General features: G+C 44.7%; 1 protein-coding gene and 1 long non-coding RNA gene across 3 annotated transcripts in view; one reads left to right on the top strand and one right to left on the bottom strand.

Annotated features, from left to right (window-relative positions):
* The window catches only part of MORC2 (MORC family CW-type zinc finger 2), a 35622-nt gene extending 12182 nt beyond the window's left edge, over nt 1–23440 (bottom strand). For both annotated transcript variants that reach the window (XM_042828728.1, XM_042828729.1), the window contains exons 1-11: nt 23329–23440; nt 18341–18394; nt 16601–16635; nt 16077–16145; nt 12279–12369; nt 11432–11540; nt 10282–10441; nt 10092–10203; nt 8479–8604; nt 3668–3747; nt 190–272 (exon numbers count right to left, since the gene is read on the bottom strand). In XM_042828728.1, coding sequence (XP_042684662.1) covers nt 190–272; nt 3668–3747; nt 8479–8604; nt 10092–10203; nt 10282–10441; nt 11432–11540; nt 12279–12369; nt 16077–16145; nt 16601–16635; nt 18341–18394; nt 23329–23396 — 987 coding nt within the window. In that variant the 5' untranslated portion in view covers nt 23397–23440. The remainder of the gene's footprint in view (nt 1–189; nt 273–3667; nt 3748–8478; nt 8605–10091; nt 10204–10281; nt 10442–11431; nt 11541–12278; nt 12370–16076; nt 16146–16600; nt 16636–18340; nt 18395–23328) is intronic.
* A 324-nt stretch (nt 23441–23764) lies between these two features.
* Nucleotides 23765–24143, top strand: part of LOC122165845 — a 4621-nt gene continuing 4242 nt past the window's right edge. The window contains exon 1 of the long non-coding RNA XR_006170610.1: nt 23765–23928. This is a non-coding gene — a long non-coding RNA (uncharacterized LOC122165845). The remainder of the gene's footprint in view (nt 23929–24143) is intronic.

Raw genomic sequence — 24143 nt, 5'->3', positions numbered from 1 at the left:
CAGCGACGACACCGCTGATGACTGAACAGTGCTGACAACTTATCTTCAACAGAAGTCACCAGCTGCTCCCCTCGCGTACCCAAGCGCTAACAGCAGGTGCCAAGCATTAGTTCTCCCATCCAAAGCCACGGTTCTGAACCTCTCCCTCGGTGCCCAACACACCCAGCTTGGCAGAAAAGCAGGACTCACCCTGGACTCCCGTGTAAGGTCCCCGCCGAGGCGCAGCTCGAACGCACGGGCTTTGCTCTCTGCCTCCCGAGCCTTCTCCTCCGCTGAAACACCACGAGAAAGAACAGCATTAACCAACAGCACCAGCACCAGCCACCCAGCACAGGCAGCACCGCATCCAACTGGGGTTAAAGATCTGCAGAGATGGCCTGTGCTGGGTCACCTGGACAAGGGAGAGATGACAAAGTAACACAGAAGGGTACAAAAGAAAGTGTTATACATGAGATGATCATTAACAGACAAACTAGAGTCAGAGGGCACAGACAACACTGGCACAACAGCAGGGCTGAAATCTGTGAAGGAAGGAAATCTCAAAAATTGTGCATGTTCATCATATTTTTCCTGGAAAAAAATGTTAATCTGTGCTATACACAAAACAGGACACAGAAAACCTACCATTATGTCCAATGCTCTTTGCATACGCAAATTTTACCACCTAAAAGAACTTCCTCTTCCTGCCTCTTTTACATATTACCAACAGGACTGCATGCCAGCTGGCACACACTGCCCCATACACCCACCCACTTCAGAACCATTCAACAAATTTCATTTTCAGCAGAGAAATTCCTTCCTAAAATGGAGACACAAACAGCTCTTGCAAGTTAGCATCGCATACCTTGCATCTGCATGCTCTGCCATCCAAAAGCACACTGGCTATGATCCTCTAATACCTCCCTTTCATGTCAGAAGGCTGCTGTGCTTACAGCTGCGTGGACAAAGAACTCACTGTTTGGAACACATCTCTTTTCTCCATCCCACACACTACGAGGCCCCATGGTAAATGTGGACTGGCAAGTCGTGCCCTGTTTGGGCAGGGGATGCCTCCAGCTGCAGCTGCCACCTGGACCATACATCTCATGGAGGTATTTCGGCTGCTGATGCAGGACTGATGTTACTGCAATGCTGTGTCAGCTTATGGGAGCAGAAATTGCTGAGAAATTAGTGTAGAGATTTCTAACAGGAACAGATTGATATATATATAAAAATGTATGCACGGAAACGTTTGCATGCATGACCACTAGAAAAAAGGATGAGATATGCAGGGTGAAGCAAAACATCACACAATAGGATCTTGGAGACAAGCAGCATCTCTCCAAAAAACAACGCTCTCTTTTCAACCAGAAAGACCCCACATGTTGTAGGGAGCATCTGCTGGGTGGTCACCACCACCCTCAGTGCTGGGTCAGAATTACATGAGGAAATGCACATCAGTAGTGCATCCAGGTATGAGAATGCAAGGGGGTCGTCAGCTTGCTTAGACCATGGAAGGTCACCTTTCCTTTCTTCTCTGTGCTGTGTTGGAGTTCTGTTATTCTAGCTCCCACTGAAGCACATTCCAAGGGTCAGAGTAACTTTATCAAGCAAGGAACAGCTTAATTGCACTGCGTGACAGATTGAAGTCACCCAGTGCCTTCACAGTGCCCCTACAGCTTGGTTAAATGGGAAAACAGAGAAATTTGGAGACAGCTTAAAAACACATCCACAGGAATATCCCATTTGTATCTAAGCCTGGATTGCAGCAGCTGGCAAACTAAGCACAGTCAAGTCTGAAGGGAATAACGGAGTGCTGCCTGCCTATAAGGTGATGCCTGCTTTATTAAAGCAATGGCACCTTAGGAGGATATCTGACAGGACACAATTCATTTCCAGGTCTGAGAGTGGAGGGCCTAACAGACAAAACCACTCCAAGCACACAGAAGTTAGAGTCAGCATTCCAAGGAGAGGAATGGCATGGCACACCAACAGCACTGCTGAGAAATGGAAAGCTCAGAATACAGCCCTTAATGACTTCTGGTGCTGGACTTCTACATAACTCTTCACCTTTTCCATTTGCTTGCTTTCCAAAATGAGCTCTTGAAACTCTAAAATGGCAATGCCTCAATGAAGTTTCCTGGAGCTGTAGAGGTCCATCTGGTCGCTGAGGGATGCTGCAGCTCATCACAGGAGGCAGAAAAGTTCGTTCTCAGAGAATGAGGAGTTTTTTCCTCATCTTTAATACCAGCATGTCTCTATTTCTGGACTGTGATACATACAGGATGGTGTGCATTCTTAGAGAAAACAGACTGGAAATAAGTCAAAATTAATTTTCTCTATCAACAGCAGAAAGAGAGTGCTTGGTACATGGAACAGAATATTAAAGATGAAGCTGACTTTCCCAAAAGCAGAGAAATGAGATCCGTTCCACTGCAGCTCAGGTTAATGCTACAGGAATGTTTCAGCCCTGAAGACTTAATGCAAACAAGATCTGATGTTCGCCTCGAGTTTTCAGCATGCTCAAAGCTCTTTGTTTGGCAGTCCTTCAGTGCTTTGGTTTGTGTTTCAGTGCTGATAGCCATTTCAGTGCTGGTATCTGTTCTTGGCGCTGGGACACTGAATGGCAGCATTCCTCACTGCCAATGCACTCAAGCTCACCTTTCAGAAGTCATGAAAGCCTCATGTAATGCTGCAAGAAAGAAACCTTTCCAAACCATGGTATCTGCAACCTTCTTGAGCAGAATGCAAGTTTGCTGAACGCCTGCTCTGGCTTTAGGCCTCAATCTAAAATAATTCATCTATGAGGACAGAGGCACAGGATAAACTGCTTGAACTTCACGATTTATCATACTTCATAAAGGAATAAGGACAGAGAATGAGATCCTTTTGCTGCTTTGGGCAGGGTCAAAAATCACATTGCTGTTATGAGTGCGTATGTTGAACGTGGCACTGCCTCTTCCTCACCATAATCATCACCTGATCTGCACAAATGCACTTGCATAGAGCAGCTCTTCAGACACACACCTCTGCAACATCAGGTTTTTATTTATGAAACCAGAAGACACAGGTTAACACAACTCCAAGACAGCCCCAACACTGTGGGTTTTCCCCACCAGGGGCTGCTGGGAAGGATTTGTTAAATTTCATACATTTTGCATAACTGAAAGCTATACTTGTAGCTTATGTGTTTTCCATATGTTGAGTAACAGTATTATCAAGTATGGATTCTCCTGTGGACAAGATTAATAGCAAGGGTAAACCAGATGGACAAAGGGTAGTCTTGGAGCATGAAGGACATCAATAAAACATCAGGATTCTGTTGTGCACCCGTATCACTTTATGCCTGATAGAACAAAAATCTGTTGTTGAACAACTTCAACAGGGAATCAATCCAAGAAGAACAGAACGGTGAGATAACAAATACAGAGGGCTTCTTCAGCTGCAGCAAGGGAGAGCTGTGTGCCTCGAGGCTTATTACATGCCTTCCCTAGAGGAAATGCTCTTCAGAAATAACATAAATCCCCTCCACTGCACAGAAGCAAGTCTCAGTCATCCATAGTAACTAGTTTTTGAGCAACCATGGCAATCACAGAAACTAACAGCTTCAGGTGATATCCAGTGAGACAGCCTCGTCCTTTCCTCTGCTACAGCAAAATCAGGATCCATGCTTACCCCCAGGACTCACCTATCCTTGCCATGTGCTCTGCTTTCTTCACCTCTTGCTCTGCACGAGTCTTGAAGCGATTTGAAGTATATTTGTACATCCTGTGATGATCAGAACATCAGCAATCTCAGCAGTAAGGTCAAAGCAAGATTTTTCACTTTGTTTAGAAAATAAAGTCTCCATAGGCTACTCTACTATTTTCCCCCAACGGATACACAATAAACAGAGGTTTATGAATCAGTAACTGAGCATTTTGGAAGTACTCAGGCCATATCTATAGTCATAGATGCTCTAGCAGTAGCTGCAGCTGCATCACTCCCTTCTACATCACACAGCGAGGTGCAACAAATTCCATATTCTTGAAAGGAATCCAAGATTAAGGAGAAAAACTTCTTCAGAAGGGAAAAAAGTGCTGAACACGTATGTAAAACTTCTCAAAAACAAAAACAAAACACAAAACTTCCACTCCAGATAAATAATCCTTCCTTTCTCCTGCAAATAGCACCGTGCAGTTTCACAGCACGCACCTCCAGGCAGAGTTAGCTCAAAGCCTGTAAAGCAGCATAGGAAATGTCTGAACACAGCTTCAAGTTGCAGCTTCTAAATACAGGACATTTCTGATTTACAACCTTGTAAAGCTTTATTGAGTTGCAATGGCTTGTTTTACCTTCCACACACAGTGCAACATGTCAAACAACCACGTTAGGAGAGGCAGAGTCAGACACTGGGTTGTGCAATCTCCTCAAACCTACTTGAGGATGATCTAAGCTACCTGGAGCCAAGAACCAGAACACATTCTGAAAAACACAACTGCTGTCAACACGTTGGCATAATTAAATTACATCACCCACATCCTGCCTTACGTTCCTGGGTGAGAGGGAACAGGGTGAAGCTGAATGATCTCAACAAATGACTCCTGAGGAAGAAGGTTATGGTCAACAGCTCCATGTCCAGGTGAAGGCTGGTGACAAGGGGTGTCCCCCGGTCTGTCCTGCAACCAGTGCTCTTCAGCATCTTGATCAGCGACACAGGCAGTGGTGTTGAGAGTACCTCAGTAGTTTGCTATAGAACCCAAACTAAGCAGTGTGGCTGACACGATGGAAGGAAGGGATGCCACCCACAGGGATCTGGACAAGCTTGAGAAGTGGGCCCACATGAATGCAATGGGGTTTAAACAAGACCAAGTGCAGAGTGTCGCAGCTGGGTCGGGGCAATCCCAGCTAAGTGTAGAGAAAAAATCCTTGAGAGCAACCTTTCATAGAAGGATTTGGGGGTTCTGGTGGGCAAGAAGCTGGATGTAAGCCAGCAGAGTGCCCCTGCAGCCCCATCTCTGGAACTGTTCTCAGTCAGGCTAGATGGGGTTTTGGACAGCCTGGTCTAGTGGAAAACATGCATGCCCACAGCAGGGAGATTAGAAGGAGATGATCTTTAAGGTTGCTTCCAATCGAAGCCATTCTATGATTCTAAGAGAAGTACTTGGGCAAGATCACAGACAGACTGCTTCACCAAGCAAGGTACACCTCCTCCTTTTCAACCCAGAGAGGCAGACTAAGCTGCCACCCCAGCTCCACTCCCACCTTCCCAGCGCTGCTCCCTGCACCAGCTTCAGTTACTTGCAGGAATGTTCAATAGCCCAAAAGCAAAACAAGGAACACAGATTTGGTTCCAGATAAACTGTCCCAGAGACTGAACAATTCCTGAAAGAAGAAACCACCCAACCATTACGTTTTGCTTTATTTTGCAATGCCAAATGGCTTTGGCTACAGCCAGGAAAGCTCACATTCAAGTGGTGGGAACAGATCCGCATTGAGAAGTCTGACAGACAAGAAATCCACATTTCCCTGCCTTCAAAATCATCCTACAGTGTCCCCATGAAGGAAACTCTCTTGCACGTGGTGCAATAACAGCACACAGCACACAGCCAAGGCAAACAAAGCAGCACGCAGTGCTACTGCAGCCACCAGCACCTGATGCCTGCTGAGATCATTGCTTGCTCAAATAGCAGGCATATAAGCTAATGTGCAGAACTGCCTGCTTACTTCTAGCTGCATGCACTGTGCTGCCAAACAAGTTGAAACAGTGACTGTGGGAGGCAACAGATGAAGTAACTGTTCAAGAGATGAAAGCAGCTTCCAGGGAGGGTGGTGCTGCGGGCATCACACCTATAAATGCTGCTGAAAGATCTGCACAGAAGCAACTTGCTCCTGACTCCTGGACATTCCAGAAAGGTTGTATGAGGTTTCACTGAACTCTAGCAAAGGGTAGAATGTATCCATATATCCAGAGCTGTTTTGTAAGGGAAAAACTGCTTCCTCAGTCTTGGATCTCTTTCTCCCACCTGAATGGGAGGAACACATTGGTAGCTGATTATACAACCCACAGCATTCAGGAAGGACAAGTGACAACAGAACAACAGATGTCCTGCTCAGAACACAAGCTGTTATTTTTGAAGGAGAGCAAATCAAAGGCTGCAAAACCCAGGTTTGTGCAGTAAAGGCATTTAAACACTCTGAGGACCATTACAGATTTCCACTCTTTGCTCCCTAACATAAAAAAAATTAACCTGCAGACAAGTCACTGTTAAATGATCTTCCTTCAGAGATGAAGACAGAGTTACTGCCCTACCAATGGGAGAGAATTCACTGCCTTCAGCAGGCCACCCTCCTTAGCAGATCTTGAGACCAGAATGGCCCAATGCAGAACATGAAGCGATCATTTCAAGCAGAAAGACACCTGGCCAAAAGCTCACCAAGGATGTAGAAAGACTACAGTCAGGATCATCTCTTAGCTCACCATCAAGTAATGGCCTGCTCTTAGCATGGCAAGCTAGTTTATAACACGTTTTCTTAAAAATCCAGCCACAGAAATGGACAGGTGTGTCTCTATACTGATGGATGAATGCCATTCCATTACAGTACTTCAGCAGTCTTTAATTAGGAGGATATGAATAAAATTAACACTCGGGCACCATGACTCTCCCACAGAGATTAGCAAATAGCCCTTACACAGAACACTCAGCACAGCATCCTTTGGGCTGCCAGCCAGGAGGACCATCACTGCCCCTACATGCTTGTAGCTGGCTACAAAAGCGCAGCAGTAATCCGGCCTAGACTGCAGCAGCTCTGCCACAGACAGCCACGCTCAAGTGCTGCAGCATCAACTGTCCTCCAAGGAATGGTGTAACATCAGTAGGCTTCCCCTCTATGCTCCTGTACAAATCAGTCATTCTGCAAGTCCAGGAGAGTAGCATTAAGCTGCAGACACCTCAGGAGCCAGATAGGGATGCATGAGCTCCAGCTTCAACTCTGAAGGGAAAATCCATGACACCAGCACCCTGCATTTTCAGTAAGTTCATGGAAACATGCAAACAAATCACCAACAGCTGTAAAAGGAGAAACTTCGTTCTCAAAAAGGACTGACTGACTGGCCTTCCTCTAGCAGGTCCCTCAAGAAAGAGCTGTTCAAGAGAGAATAAGTTCTGTTCAGGGACCAGAAGGGAAGTGAATGAATTTTCACAACCTGTTATGGCACACTGTGGGCGCCTACCAGAAGGGCTCTCAAAATCTACGACGAAATTTCAGCAGCCATGCAGCCATCCATGGCTGGCATTAGGAGTACAAGACCAGAAGGATGCAATCTAGACACTCCAAAGTAAGACTCTCCCCTTTTGCCTTCCTTCCATAGTCCTCTTCTGGACTGTGGCACAGGATGAAGCAGCACATGGCAATCACACACAGGTAAAATACAGAAATTCAGAGTGTAAGATCCTATCAACCAAGCAAACCAGGATTTACAGCAGCAAGTTATTCTGACTGCCTTTGACAGTGAAAAGGCTGAGAAGGGGAGAGCAGTAGATGCAAACTCGCTTGACTTTTCTCAGGTTTCTGACACCACTCTCCAAATTCTAATTAAAGAAGCTGAGTAAGTATGAGCTTGACAGGCAGACTGATGTAAGCTGAAAATTGGCCAGGTTCAAAGGGCACTAATCAGCAGCTTGACAACTAACTGCAACAGCAAAAGCACCCAGGAAGTTGGTGGTGGGCCCACACTGTCAGAACTCCACTGCAGTACAACATGGTGGTGTGTTATTAAGGCACAGGGCTACCTTAGAATGCAGCCTGTGTGCTATCGTGGACAGAGGAATACTCTTGTCTCAGACAGACCTAAAAACACATTCCCTTTATTCCCCTTAGAACCTTCTTTATTCTCTTTGAAGACAACTGCCAGCACACCTCATCTCGCTTTCAAATGTGCCATCTTTAAGGGAATTAAAAAGGAGGATGAGGAACAGTCTTTCCCAATCTCTACTCAAACCTAGATTAACCACTGATAAACGTTAATTTCCAACATAACTATTTCAGAGTGTTCAGCGTGGTTTCCTTTCTGTAATAATTCTAGGATGTACCCTAGGTATTTTCCTGTCCTATTAAAAAACGGAAGACCAGGTGAACTGGAGGCCAGTCAGCTCACCTCTGTGCCTGGCAACACATTGGAGCACGTGCTCTTGACAACTATGCTAAAGCCCATGGAAAATAAAGAGGTGATTGGTGACAGCCAACACAGCTTTACGAAGGGTAAACCGTGCCTGCCAGATCTGCTGGCCTTCTGATGGGGTTACAGCCTTGGTAAATATAGGCAGAGCAACTAACATCATCTGTCTGCTCCCATACAAAGCACCTGACATTGTCCTGTGTGACATCCCTGTCTCCTATCATCTGTTCCTGTGGCTTCAATGCGGAGTTATGCAGGACACATCCAGACAGCAAAATGCTAAACCTGTTTTTGTAAGGAAGGTCCTGCACGTGTCAGCAGACTTTGGCTCTGGCGCTTACCTTGGCTTGTACAAGCAGCAGGAAAGCCTCTTGGTTTGCACCTTGTGTCCGTTTATAAAGATCCTCATCCTGGGATCAATGTACAGCACAGCAGCATAGGCACGGAAGGAGCGGCGCTCAGGCTTTCTGCAAGAGAGACGTGCTCAGAACCTGAGCAGTTTCTGCATTTGCCTGCAGGACACACTCTCCCTGTTATGACCACATACTCCAAAGTTGACTCATTCCATGAATCCCCTGAGGAACCAACGACTCCTTCACACTGCTCATCTTTTGTCTTTCCTCTCTCCTGCACAGTTTTCCCCTCTCAATTCTTCTCTAGCTAAAAACAACCCAGACACACTGCTGTCATACAGCCTCCACTTCTGTACAAACAAAATGAACAAGTTTCTCCATTGAAAAAACTTTGAAGATTCTTGTTTCCCAAGGAATTGCTACCTAGGTTCCAAATGACCAACAGAATCACCTCCTCACACTGATTTTCACTACCTTGTAACTTATTTCAGGCACCTACAGCATCATTAATACCTTGCTGTGTTGCCATACCAGGCATCTACTCCAAAACACTGCAAACACGCAACCTTCAACAAGTGAGTGAGATAAAAACAAAAGCTTTTTCTATTTTATCATTCCATGGTATTTTTTTTCAACCTTTGTGTTCTGTAGATTTTTGCACCAAGTTGTGTATTTTACATGTTGCTGCCAAACATTTACATACATATTACTGCAGCTTGAAAGGAATGTTCTGAATAAAGCTGGATAATAAAGGCCATAGCTACGACCTGAACCACTTAACACCAAGTGTTCTACTTGTCAGTACACCTGACCTTCAGTTCACCAGCAGTGTGCTCCAGCAGAACCTGCCCTGATCCAACACAGAAATAACAGCACATGGGAGAAGCAGCTCCTTCCTCTATCAGTGCTAATCATGGAAGCTCACCACTGTGCACTAAGGAAACTGAGAATCCTAGTAGGTCCCTAGAGGTCCCCAAGAGCTTTGCTGCACCTGCATACTAAGCATCAAACTAATATATTCTAACACCACCGTGGTTTAGGGTCAGTTTTTCCTTTTCAGGCTACAAAGCTTCCAGAAAGCTCATCCTCCCTGACACGTGGAATCAACACCACCACCCTCCACTGCTCCTCTAAGCTGCCCTCTGTGCACATTCACTTTCTTCACCTAAGGAAGGTCCAGTGGCTGCCTGCATCCACCAGCATCATCTGCTCTCTGAAGCTGAACTGCACAATAACTCACATTTTCTTGGTATTCATTTAACCACAAGCTAAACATTTGTTTGAGATCAGACTCACGACCAGCATCACTGACAAAAACCTGACACCTACAGAAAATCACACTCATAGCTGAGGGCATCCTCCCTTGGTGACATTAAAGGTTATTGAGTTGGCTGCTTTGACTGAGACGAGTCAATGCAGAACTTCAGACCAACACAAAGGTGTAGTGCCTGTGAGCTATTTGTACATGTGAACCCCACACTGCTAAGAAACTCCTCAGCACAGAAAAAGCTGCTTTTAGAAAACCACACGCACACAGCATACAGTCAAACCCCAAACAATTGGATCAAAACCCAAGGGCTTGTAATGTCAGTCACACTCACGTTCCCTCTGGGGGAATTTCTGCCATCTGAATGTCTCGAGGGTCAGAAGTCACATCCAGCTCTGGCTCCCCGTTGTCCATCAGTTTGAGGTTAAAGATGATCACCAGGGTGCCTGAGCAAGTAACAAGTTGATCAGACAAATCCAACCCAAACCCCAAACTACCTTGCCCATGGCCAGCACCGTACATACCTTTCTCACCACGGATCTTATTAAACTGCTCCATCACTTGCTGTTCTGATTTGAACGGGGAATACTTGTAAATCAGCTCTGTCTCAATAGCAAACTTCTCCATGTTGTCACTCACAGGCTCTCGGTTCCACACGTTCCATGTGGGCAGTGGAACAATGACCTGCAAACAGCACAGCATCAGGAGCAACCCAGACTCACCACCCCCTCTATGCCATTCATACGGATCAATGCTGAGTGAACTCAGCCCTTTCTACAGGCCAACAGTTAGTGCAGGAGCTCTTCTTAACTTTGCAATGCTTTGCGTAACAGCCAACTGCTCAAGGATCTCCCTTCTCCAGCCTCCCAAGTTCTGCAACATCAAGTCTTGGAGCAAACAGCCCCAAAGCAACCTGTGAAGTTCTGGCTGCTCAACATCAACACAACCCATGGCTTCTTTCATCTGGCAATGATTTATACCTAACACTAAAAAACCACAAACTTTCATTCTTTAAGAAAAACAAACATCAACCTCTGTGCTTAACACCTCTCTCGAGCTGAAGCATTCTTGGTTTATTCCAATTTCCCTTTTTTAATTATTTTTGTATGATTCTAGAAAGGTTGTCAGTTTTCTGTTGTTTAGAACAGAAGCACAGGTAAAATTATGGACTGCAGATGTATACCAAGTACAGAGAGTCACACAATAATAGAATGGCCTGGGTTGAAAAGGACCAAAATGCTCATCCAGTTTCAACCCCCCTCCTATGTGCAGGGTTACCAACCAGCAGACCTGGCTGCCCAAAGCCACATCCAGCCTGGCCCTGAATGCCTGCAGGATGAGGATGTCCCTTCCTTGATTCAGAATTAAGCTCATGCCAAAACTCCTGGCTCCGGGGGCACTATGGAGCTGCACACACCACTGCTGGCTGCCCACTGCTCCATCAATGGCTTCTTTGTGCAGCTCCCTCAGATGCCACAATGAAAAATCCTTCTTGACATGTAGTGCAAAATAAAAACTTTTCATTACTGACCATGCACAGTATATACACATAGCACAGAAATACTTCCATGTTAGGAATTCGGATAAAGAACATCTGAACTAAAGGTACACAAATTTTCAGCAGGTAGAACCACAACCTTCAGCACTCATCATGTTACTTCATTACATACAAACCTCATCAATGCCTTCTTCCTCATGAAACGTCCGGGACAAGAGGAGGCAAGTCATGGTGTTACTTTTCTTTGTGAACAGGATAAAGTCTTTCCCAATCCGCATGGAACCCCTGGAGAAAGATTTCAGGCAGCACGTTACAATTGATGCCCACCACTTCTTAGCAAACCAGCAGAATCTATGCAAACGCTTTAGAAAGCAGACCAAGTTATCAGTTTGTTTCCATTCTGCTCAATTGTGAGACTCCAAAAGCAGATAACAAAAAAAAAAATGGCTTAAAAATAGCAACGGCCCTCTCTTTCTACATGTATCATTCCTTCCAAAAAAGCATCTAGACCTGGACATCTTACAAAAAGAACTCCAGCTCTCTAAACTCCTTCCTCTCATACTACTCACAGTTTAAAGCTGAAGTCTAATGGAGCTTTCCAAACATCATATACGCAGTGTAAGTCCATCTAACTTGCACCAGCCAAATCTCCTACTAAGAGGCTGCAGCATTATTTTTGCTTCAATTTCACTATTGATCTGACAAAGACACCAAGGTTTGTTTTTTTTCTTCCTGCTTTTTCAGCTCTGCTCTTTCACCTTTTCCAGCTCTGACCCAACCCCCCTATCACAACATGACAACACTGCCATCAGCTCAGAGCAGAGCTCCCTGCTGCAGCACATGTCCAAAGTGCTCCTGCATACCAAAACATGGTATCTTTATTTAGATTTCATCTGCACGCATTTTTTCTGATAAAAGAAACACCTCAAAGCAAAAAAAAAAAAAAAAAAACAACAACAAAACACTGACTATCTCAGCTCTAATCTCCACAATCTCAGGAGACTGGCTGTGATTAATACCCACGATTTCAGGCCGTTCCCATACTGCCCGATTTGAGTCGACTCTGGCGATCGCTTGGCTGATTTACCAAACTGAATAACGCTGGCAGCTTCATCTGCAACGAGAGACAGAGCAAATCCAAGGTTGGTTTCAATACAGAGACTTGGATACACGTTCTAGATGTGAATATGTTTGTTTCAGTAGAACAGTTTGTCATACGGAAGAGGCCTCAAGCACGAGCCAAGGTCTCACCTTGAAGATCTGCTACCCGAATCAATGGCACTGCCTGTATTACTGCACAGATGCAATTACACTGATAAAATGAGTTCTGAGTTTCGTATCAGAGCAGTGCCCCCATCTGAACTGCACCCAGATGTTTTTTGTTAACTAAAAAACGTCAGCAAGATCATCTGCTGTGTCAACCACATCATCACCGCGCTCGTAAACCAAAACCCAACGCTGGGACATGCAGCTACTGCTGACACCACAGACCCAGTGCCCCTCAGACCACCATAAGTCACCATACAAAAAACTTTTCAGTTCTGAATAAATGAATTACTTCCTCCTTACTTTGAGCAATTAACACACTGCTATGCCAAAAGCTGATTTTTGCAACTACTGCATAAAGTCAGAGTATTTTAATGACATAGGACAAAAGTAATGGATATGAGAGCTTCGCAGCTGAGAGGGGCTGTCATTTTTAGTTCAAGCCTTTCCATTGTTCAGGGTACAAAGCCTTTTAATATCATCTGTAGGACAGAAGAATTGTCCTCCCTTTCCGCAAAGATAGCAATCAGTTCACCATAGAATTCACTAGGAGAAATGAAATGCAATTCCAGATACAAGGGAACATGAAGTGCCTTAACAGGAACAATAGTTTAAACAGGAAAACTAACAGCAATTACATCCACAATGCAGATACAAGCCACAAGGGAGCCTGGGACATCTCTTACTATATCCCACCACGACAAAGAGCTGGAGCCAATGGTCAGGCTGGGTTTGAAGATGCCCAGGTTCACTAGCACTGGCAGTGAGGCTCGTTGGTTTAATGAGAAATGACCAATCTGTATGTTAGAATGCCATTACCTGTGCAAATGGCATTGAGATTTAAAGCAACAAACGACAAGGTAAAAATATGAGAGAACAACTCTGCAACAACCTTCCTACCTCTATTCACTATGTTCACAAAGGTCTACGGGATGTTTCAAAAGCACACTCTGAAAGGATCACAGAACCTCTTTCCTTTTTCCAGCCTACGATGGTACTTTCACGCCAATGAAAGCAAACGTTAGAGGGTTACCTCATGTTTGGAGCTCTAGATTTTATTTTTTATTGTGTTAGTTTCAAAACCAAGTCAGACTGATGATATGTGAGATATTCTAAGAGCACATTATGAGCCCCTCTTTGCTACGCAAAAAAAAAAACCTTTTATCAACAAGTGCTTTTAAGAAATATTTTAGAAGCCTAAAAAAGGAAGAGTAATTATCTGAGGCATTTCCTTGCTTAGAAAAGGTGAACATATGGTTTACCATTCAGCACTGGAGAATCAAAAGCACAATTTCTTTTGGGCAGAGGAACATCAATGATGCCCTGAAGAGAGAAGTCCTGAAGGGCAAAGACATTCCTCCCAAAGGTCAGGAGCAGAGAGAGACATTCAATCCTTATCCTCCACCAAACAAGGTACAAATGAAAACTCTTCCACACTTCTTGAGTTAAGGCCCTAGAGGGATTTTCACTTACAACTATTTCAGTCATACTGTTTTCGTCTCGTCGTGTCTCAGAGCTGCTAGATGTAAAAAACAAACTCCCTGGCAACAAAAAGAGCCCTGACGTGAGCTATGCCAAACAGAAAAGACAAGAAACAATTTGAAAGAACAGCCTGAGCATGGCAGATTGAGCTTTAAAACTCCAGAAAAAGAATAATGACACCAATTAAAAAAAACAATTCCTAATAAGAAACATCAAACATCTGAGGCATAAAAACAGGAGATGGAGTTGTTTAAATCCTCACTGCTGTTCGCCCAGAACTGGGACAGAAAATCCTCCTGAGTGACATGCCAGCAGATCAGGGGTCAGAAATTCTATGTCCCGCAGGCAGCAAGGCCATAGCACAGGTTGCCCAGAGGAGCTGTGGATGCTCCATCCCTTGGAGGCATTCAAGGTTAGCTGGACGGGGCTCCGGGCACACTGGTTTGGTGGGAGGTGTCCCTGCACACTGTACAGATTGGAACAGGATGGGTTTCAGGGTTTAGTAGGCAATGTTGGCGGTAGGTGGACAGTTAGACCTGATGATCTTAGAGTTCTTTTCCAACCTTGAAGATGTAATGATTCTGTTCTACGCTGGCTGCAGTACATGTGCAAGTACTGAGAATAACAGAGCCCAACTGCAAACATGTTAAACTGGGGAACAACTCTACTGAGAGTTCTAAGTTTCCTACGGAATCATTCAGTATAAACAAGCATGTGAAGCTCATCCAACAGCTGTCCCTCTGGAGGAAGGAGAGGCTCTGCTTGCCAAATCAGCCCCAGAAATCAGTGATGTCCTCCCAGCTTGTCTGTCATCTTCCTCAAAATTCCTCCTCTCTTAGGTAGACATCTCAATAGGTCACCTCCAAAGTAATCCACCCTGTGACTACAGTCACCAAGCTTCACAACATTTAGATGATCCGGGGAGATCACAGTCAGCCTTGTGCTCCAGGGGCTACTGGGCCGCTATGTGTAGGTTAAGATGATTGACTCATAGTATTTAGCACATGCTCAACTGGTCCTCAGCTACTTAACTGGGTGTCTGCTATCAGTTCTTTCAGCCCCTCATTTTGAGACAGACACGTGGTTGTTATCTTTCCTAGCAAGACAGTGTTATCAATCCCGAGCAAGGCCTCAGGCACCTCCTTGTCTGCCTGATCAAAGCCTGGAGCGTAGTGGCCAGGTGAAGGAGGAGTCTGGGGGCACCACCACAAATCCCAGTTAAACACTGTTCCTCACCACAGTAGGCCTTAAATACATAACAATTAAAGAAATGAAGATCTAAGTAAGCAATCAAGAGTTTAGTACTTCACAGCATCCAGTAAAATGAAAGCACTATTCAGCTTCCAATCTTCAAAATACAGTTTAAGGAACAAGAAGTGGTATGAAAAGCAAGTTAAGTGGTTGAAGCAAAGAAGTCTTTACAAATACAATTAGAGATAACTTCTGAGATTAATTGTAAGTAAAAGCATTGGCAAGCAGAGCTCCTCAAAGCAGGATCTTCAAGATGCAAATAAGGCGCATGAATTGGCAGTGCTGTTTGCTGATGCTAAAGCAAAGCAAGAAGGCTTTACTCCTGCTAAACCCAGCACTGATTTACATTAGTGCTCATGATGAGGCAGGCTTTGCTACATTCTTCTCATACTCCTAGGACTTTCTGTTGACCTCTATCACAATGATGAAACAATAGGACAATGCTTTCAAAGTTAAGGTTGCACACGTTTGTTATTAGAGATGAGAAACGAATCGCTTGGCAGCCCCTGATGGAAGTAGGCCTCTGCCCATCACCTTTTCCTGGCTGTACTATTGTCCTTCTATCCCCAAAGTCAACTTTTGTGCAGTGGAAATCCAAAAGCAAAGCTGACTCATTTCTATCATGCGGCACAACAGTTTTCTTATTTTTCTACAAACTGAGGAGGTGAAGAGCTTGACACAGTGAGAAAGGGGCACTGCAGAGGCAGAAACACATATCCAAGCATGGAACTACCCCTCAGATAATTCCAAGCTGTTAATTCAGCTTAAGCCATAACATGAAATCTCAGCTTGAAAACACAAATGTGAATTGCTATCACTTACTTGAATCCATTCCTGTTCCATCATCCAGAAAACACAGCATGAATCCACCTCGCAGGTTTTCTTGGTGCTCTACAAAAGAGTTATTTAATACTCCCACGCACAAATTTCAAAGTTTCATAAAATGGAAAATCTGCTCAAGCTAAGCAGTGTTCATGGGAGAAGTAACACAATAAACATGACACAGCTATGCTCCAAAAAAGGGCACCACGTTTTTATTACAGAGTGACTAATTTCTCCTGCACTTTAACTTGCATGTAAATATATGCTACAACAGCGCACTGTAAAAGCACATTTCTTAAACACCCAGTACAAACAGCCCACTTTGGTGTTATCTGACCTCAGCTGAAAACTGATCTTGCACAAGCTACTCATAAAGGCACTGTTTTTTGAAGACGCAAAAGCACAGGACAAGCAGAAATGGACACAAATACATTCACTCTTACAAAGCACATTTGTAGCCAAAACCCAAGTTTTAACTCCTGACTTGACTGACAGCACGCAAGGAAGAAGCAGGAGCGACTTACCAGTATAAATGTCTATTCTTGTGGCATCCGCATCTCTATGAAGCAACAAAAACCCAGTCAGTATTCAAATGTCAACTGGAAATGAAGCTAAAGCCAGGCACTTTCAGTAACTTCAAAAGTGAACTGACTGCACACATCAAAGTGCACGAAGGCCCAGCACACAGTACGACAAGCTAAAAAAAACACGCTGTTCTGCTTTTTGTCTATTTGAACCCATGCTCAAACAGAACGTTGGAACTGCACATAATGAAACCTAGTTATGGTATCACCGACTTATACATAGAAGTCGTAGTAAGGAAACAAAAAAAGTGCACACTTCCGAGCTCCCTCCTCTTCCACACCACATACATTTTTCCTATGAAAAATTTATTAACTTCTGCATAAAACTCTGTAAATACAAGATTTGCTCCAAAAGAAATGCCTTCTATTTTATGATCTCAGCCTACAATGTCAGAGGTGGATGTTGATGGCATGGCAGTGGAGGTTGAACCTTCCCACCAATATCCTGTTACATGCTGCTGTTGCATGACAGATGGCAGCAGAGGGACAGTCTGACAATGGCATCTGACATGCAGGTGCGTTTGAAGCAAGGGTGTAGAGATGAATTCCTCCACGTGGAAGAAATGGCACCTACTGACATTCATCAGTGCTTGCTGGATGTTTATGAAGAACAAACAACAGATGTGAGGACAGTGAGCTTGTGGGTGGTGCATTTCAGTAGTGGCAACAATGTGAAGGACGAGCCATGTTCCAGACAGCCATAGATTTTTACAAGCTGATCAAGAGTGTAGTTCTACTACAGCAATAAACACCCACTTCGTAAATGCCAAAGCCACTTCGCATTGTCTTTGTATCTCCAAGTAAAACTACCTTTCACAGAAGGTTAACAATCTACAGTCTATCTTCTCTCAGAGGACGAATCAAGTTTTGAAAAGAAAAAAGCTCATCAGTCCGAACGAGCTACACTTAATGATGCTGTTGCAAAAGCAAAGAAGTGCAACAGCTGCTGACCTGAGAGTTGAAATGCATTTAACATACAGGCACAGAGTCCTAGTTTCCCACACACAGAAATATTTCATTTCCAGCTCCTTACATTGCTAACAGCAAGGTGTGACAATTCACACCTGATAGGATATAATCTCAAAATATTTTCACCATGCCATATCATATTTGGTGAAGCTGAAAGGATAAATATGCAAAGGTTGGGATGTAACTATAGGCTGCAATATGAGCTATGTGGCTTAAGATATGCTTTTTCGAAATACCAGGTCTCTCAAGAATCACAGTTGCTCTACTTGTTCTTGCCTTCTTTTCAACATCCCAATTCTGATTCATTTTCATTCTATCACTACTCTGGATACTAGGAACCAATGATTGTCCAAGTATAAAACAGTCACAATTCCACTACTATTTTATAAATTTCTTTAAACAAAAAAGATAACTTTTTCATTAAATCCCTTTCCTTTAAATGGTCTTCTAACCATTTCCCTTCTGAACTGAATTACCCCATGAAATTTATCTTGTTAGAAATAACACTTTTTTTTTTTTTTCCACAGGGCAGACGTGCCAGTATAAGAGAATCAACTCAAACATTCATACTAAGATATAATGAGCTATTTTAATTTTTGTTTCTCTTAAAGTTTGCTAGAAGTTAAGACTACCTAACATCCCCTAAACAGTGCAGCTAATTAAATTATTTACTGAATATACCTTGGGAATTAGGCAGTGTCAGATACGCACCTGGCATTATCTACAAGTTCAGCAAGGGCACCAAACAAGAACTCATGGGTAGTTCTGCAATAAAGCACAGAATCAGCAGGGTTACACTAACACTGAGGAGACCTTTAATTAAATGAAAATCTCACATGCTCTAAACAAATCAAGTCATAGTTCTACAGTACCAACACTGGCTACGGACGCAAGATTACAATGTGTTTTACTATCTGCTGGAGCAGAAAGGCTGCTCAGTAGAGGATCTGGCTCAGAAGACCTGCGGCTCTTTACAATCTGAAAAACACTGCACCACAAACATGGGCCTCACAGCCTTAATGAAGAATTATTGACTCGAAGTCCATGAATTATCCAGTAATTCATGTAAAATTCTCAATTATTCACCACACTGCCAAGTCTCTTCATGGCACCTAAATCCCATCTATCTGAAAAACATGGACAAATCAATGTTATGCATAAGGTTTGTCTTCACTATGCACATACTGATATTGTGTAACTTATTTCTGACATGAAGAAGTTTCCAGATCATTGGAGACTTCCAACAGATGCAGCCGCTCACAGACCAGAACGCCATCTTCCTCCACTGTTGCACACCATTACAAACTCAGCATTAAAGTCACGCAGCCAGACGTTACCAGCACAAAAAGCTACATTTAGTTTCCAGCCTCTTAACTGCGACATTTTGTATGCAGAACCTACTTGAAATGGAGTGGTCACGTGCCTTAAACTTGACAGATGATATATGGTGAGGACATCTCCAAAGAGCCCATAGAACCATTCCAATAGATTGTCCCAAACATTAACTGAGTAACTCTGTTGGAGAATCAACTTCTTGCCGTACCTTCACAATCCAACAGTTATTTCAAAGGCAGATGAATCATATCCACCCCAACATTTAACTTCAGCCACAAGACAGGAGAAACAATTTCTCTTACTGAGTCAGGTAATTTAACCAACCCAACAAGGTTTCTGTAATTTATTGCTACTCTGGGATGGCTGAAGAAGAGACTGAGTCTCCAAAAGATATTTTTAGCTACGTCTTTCACTTTGCACGAAACCTCTACACATACAACTTCCTGTCACTACCACTACAAAGACTGAAGTCACACTTAGTTCAGATTTGCAGTTTTAGAAGAACAGATACAAAGGCACAGACAACATGTAGCCAACCAGAAAGCCAATAATTACAAAACAATTCTTCACATTTATCTTCAGCATCGTGAACTGTAGCTCATCAACACAGCTGAGGTTAAAAACATCAAACTTCCAAGCTATCACTAGAAAGAGAATAGAGCTTTCCTTCTCTGCAAACTCCAAGGAAACCACAGACAGAACGGAAATGGCATTCTGAAGACCACCTGACTGTCCAGAAGGCCTTATCAGAAGCTCGGACCTGCTACTCTTTCCTTTAGCGGGATTTCCTGTACACACAGTTCAAGTGCTCCCATCATTTAGGAATCTATTTAGTTTTATAAATTAATATCCAACAACCCAGTTTATTTAGAAATTAACCCATGTCAGAAAACAACAAAACACAACGAAGTGGGTACTTTGGAACTAGTAACTGTGCTTCATCAGCAGCTTTCTTTCTACAATTTCAAAAATAATTTAAATTAAGGAAAAGATGCAAATAGAGATTCCAAAGACAGATACTGGAACAAGATAGCTGAAAAAGTAACTGCATTTAAGACAGGCAAGAGAAAATAGTATTTCTTGATAACCTGACACCACACCTAACTTGAACACCTATCAAAACCTGAATCTCTTGCACAGACATGGACAAAGTGATACCTTGGAACAAGCAAGTGAAATCAATTTGAGCTGTTTATCACTAATAAAAAAGTTATATATCCTATAAATATCTAGTATTAAGTACATTAATCTCAACACTAAGACTTTTAAAATGTCCTAGATGATCTTGTCAGTATCTAATTAAGTCACATGAAGCACTCAACCTAAAAAAAAACAAAAACAAAAAAAAAAAAACCTGATGATATCACCTTACAATCAAAGGTGCCTGCAGTACTTAACAGCCATCATTACCAACTGCTGACAACCCTCTCCTTGCTCCATGCAAAAAAAACCCCGCAGGATTATATTGCTTGCAACATAACTTTCACCAACAGAAGCCAAGCTGTTTCCAAAATAGTCTATCAGAGCTCACACATAACCTGAAAACACTTAAGTACTGGCTAGAACGTCATCATCAGTGGCTACATTAACCTAATTCAAAGCACCAGAAATACAACCACTATTGATTCAGAGCACTAGAAATACACGTTAATTAAGTGAAACATGAGAAGTCAGGGAGAAAGCAGTACTAAAATCCAGAGTCTCAGTGACAACTCACTGTAAGCTGACTGACCTGGAACCACTCTCCAACTTCTACCACTTACTCAAGACAGCTCCATGCCGGAGGCCAAACCTGACATGGATCAACTGAATGCAAGAACCTAATTACTAACAAAAGACAGAAGAGTAGGTTTGTTCCGAAGGAGGTCACATCTGGGAAAACACTTAAGCTGCAAGTCTTGCATCTGGGTCAGAAACACGAGCTCTTCTTTCATTACTGCTTCAGGCCAGAACAGAAAATATTCTCAAGAAGAAACAGGAGGGTGTGAGGTACGAAGAGATGCTTATTTGTTACTTGTATTCCTCATATCCACCAGTCAGTTATGCTGAACTCCTTCCACCTAAGTGAACTTCCTCCAGCGGAGCAGAATTCAAAGGGGCAATTCCAGTTAAGAAATAAAACCTAATTTCAATCACAAATTAACTCCAACTATGCAACACTGCTCAAAGACATTCTCTACTGCTCAGGTCTTAGCAAACTCCTTCTGTTACGCCGTACAAACATTCAAGATATACCAAATAAGTTGGCTGGGCTGAGGTGTATGTTGTTTTCATTTCAGTGAATGCTTCAGAAGCATCTTAAAGCAGCAGCATCTACTTTACAAGGAAAAAATCCCAGTTGTTGTGAAGGCAGGCAGGTGTCTTTGGGCAGTCACCATAAGGGCCATACGTTACTCATTTCCACGTGCTTACATACTGAAGCTTTTCCTACTGGATCCACAAGAACTTCCACATAGCTCAAATACACAAGCTTCAGAAGAGCACTTACAAAAGTACTAGAAGTAGTTGAAAAAGATATACACACTTTGCAACTGAAGTGATTCAGGTACATAGTGCAAAGTCTGCCACCAAGCATGGCAGCGCAATTGGCTCCAAGTCCTCACGTTCAGTGACCAAATAAATTGGCTCCTGAAAAGTGCTTCAAAACATACTGTTAGATGTATTACCTTTCTGAAGCAGAGACAAGAAACAACAATAAACAAAAAAAAGCCCCACATGCACTGAAGTAGTATTTCACTGAGATTGTATGGTTTTCCTCTAACAGCAAAAATAGCCTGAAAGACAAGAGCCTCCACTACCAAAAATCCTCTTCAGCTCTTCGCTCACTGATTTTGTCATTGGTGGTGGTTGTTCAGTTTTTATTATTATTACTGAGAAGAGGGAGAAGTTGCTTATTTGCTGTACGGGTTTTGGCTTTTCCACTGTTGCTCTTAGGGAAGTATCCAGTTTATGCACTGATCCCCATAGCCTCAGAAGGCTCTTTGTTCACGGTGTATGAAAAGCCCTGGCTTTGGCTTATTCACACAGATTACCCTCCAACCCCTACCGAGGCAGCTATGCAGCACATAAGTAGATCAACAGCAAAAGCAGAACAGAAACTATAGCAGCAATACGGAATAACTTGGGATACTTTGGGGCAGCAACACCACCACTGGTCTTCTGCAGCAGACTTCTGTCTTCTTACAAACATGGCCAGAATCCATGGCAAATCCAAGACACTGAGAAATCTCTACTATCTCACAGTGCTGCACAGCAGGAGTTAACTTGTGATCGAACTTGTGTTTTCTAATACATAAGAACTTCTGTTTTTCACAACTGGATGTGGGAGCTTCTCAAGTCCAGGAACACGACTCAGTATCGTCCATCAAGCACCAGGCTTCATGTGTGACTGCTGCAGGCCAAACAAAGAGCAAAGCCATTGGACATGGACCCCAAGGCATCATTAGGCTGCTCCTGTCCTTCTTTTGTGCAGAACTCATGCTTTCCTGATAGTGAGAAGAAACTGATAATGTTCTTGGCACACGTAACAGCGAGACTGTCTGAGTAGTTGCTCCTGGAGCCGTATCGTATAATACCAACACAAACGCTGTTGGATCTACTTCAAATTGAACACAGTTAGAAATCTTCAGACAACTGCAGACCACTGATGTCCCTCCTTCTAAGCTTGCCTTAACACACTGAAAACCAGGAGCAAAAAGATACTCAATTTCTTCTTCTATTGGCGGTAACATCAAATCAACTCTTCTGCAGAATGGTTGGAAACAAGATGACCAACAGATGCCAAACATTGCTTGTGATGTTCCTCCAAGGCAGCTGAGCCAGAGCTCTCCTTCAACTCTTCCATCCATGGCACAGCAATGCCTGCTTCCCACGGGCAGGGCTGAGGCGGGTGCATAGCACCATCCCTGTGGGCACTTACCATGTTCTAGATGTGCATGCTGAATGAACCCCTCATAAAGCAGGTGAAACTCTAGCTTTCTTCAGGAATTTTAGACTGATGGATTCCACGGTTTAAAATAAAAAATAATATATATATTAAAAAAAAAAAGCCAATTCGAAGAATCCCGTGCTTCTACTTGAAACAAATGGCACAAAAAATCCAGGCACGGACCAAACAAGATGGCAGGGAGGGATGGCAGCCGGGTGTGACGCGGGGCCGCTCCGGAGGGCTGCACACGCAGCGCTGCGCACGCAGATCCGCCCCGCGTTCTCCCGCTCCCATCCGCCGCAGCCCCGCACCGCCGCGCCGCTCCTCGCGGGGGCGAACGGATGCCGGAGGGCGGCCTGAGCCGCGGGGCCGGGCCGCGGCCCCACTTACCTGCCCGAAGCTCCGGCCCGGCCCCGCCCCGCAGCCCGGTACTCACGAGTTGGTGTGCAGGTACTCGAAGGTGAGCTGCGCCCGGTTCAAGCTGCTGTAATTAGCGCAGGACATGGCGGCTGCGGCGGCCGGGCCGCTCTCCGCGTGCGCCCTCGAGGCTTTTCCCCAACCCCCCCCTCGCTCCCCGCACCGGTCACCGCCCGGCCCGGAACGACGGCGCCATCGGCGACGCCGCGCCCTCCGGGGCGCCCCGCCCGGCCCCGCAGCCCCGCTTTGTCCCCGCTGCGGTCGCGCCTCGCCGCCGCCCGCGGCCGCCGCTCCCCCCACAGGGCGGTGCCGTGCCGTTGGCCGCCGGTTGGGCCGCCGCGTCACGTGACGAGGGAGCCATCGCGCGCGCCGCCGCCGCCGCCGTTTCCGCTGGGCCGCGTGACGCGCGCGCCCCGCGTGCGCGCTCCCGCGGTGCGGGCTGTGCGGCAGGGAGCTGCGCCGCGGCGGTGGGCGGCGACCAGGCTTTACCCGCCGGGACTCGGCGCCCAACCGGAGCTTTAATCCGTTGCGTTTAACGCCGCCCGGTTTTCATGCTCTTTCTGCTGCCGAAGGCTCCCTTAAGGAACGGCCGAACGTCTTCTTAAAGCGTGCTCGTAGGGTACGTAACATGGTGCCGCTCTACACCGCAGGCAGACGCGGCGGACTTGGAGGCCCGGGTTGTACTGCGGAACGTCAGTGGAAAAACGCACTGCTGTCATCTGGAATGGATGCGGACGGGATGGAATGGATGCGGACGGGATGGAATGGATGCTGACGGGGTGGAATGGATGCTGACGGGTGGAATGGATGCTGACGGGTGGAATGGATGCTGAC

Source organism: Centrocercus urophasianus, unplaced genomic scaffold (assembly GCF_019232065.1).
Source record: "Centrocercus urophasianus isolate 14NV4802_14NV808 unplaced genomic scaffold, USGS_Curo_1.0 seq_30, whole genome shotgun sequence".
NCBI lineage: Eukaryota > Metazoa > Chordata > Aves > Galliformes > Phasianidae > Centrocercus > Centrocercus urophasianus.
This window is presented reverse-complemented; position numbering and strand designations above follow the sequence as displayed.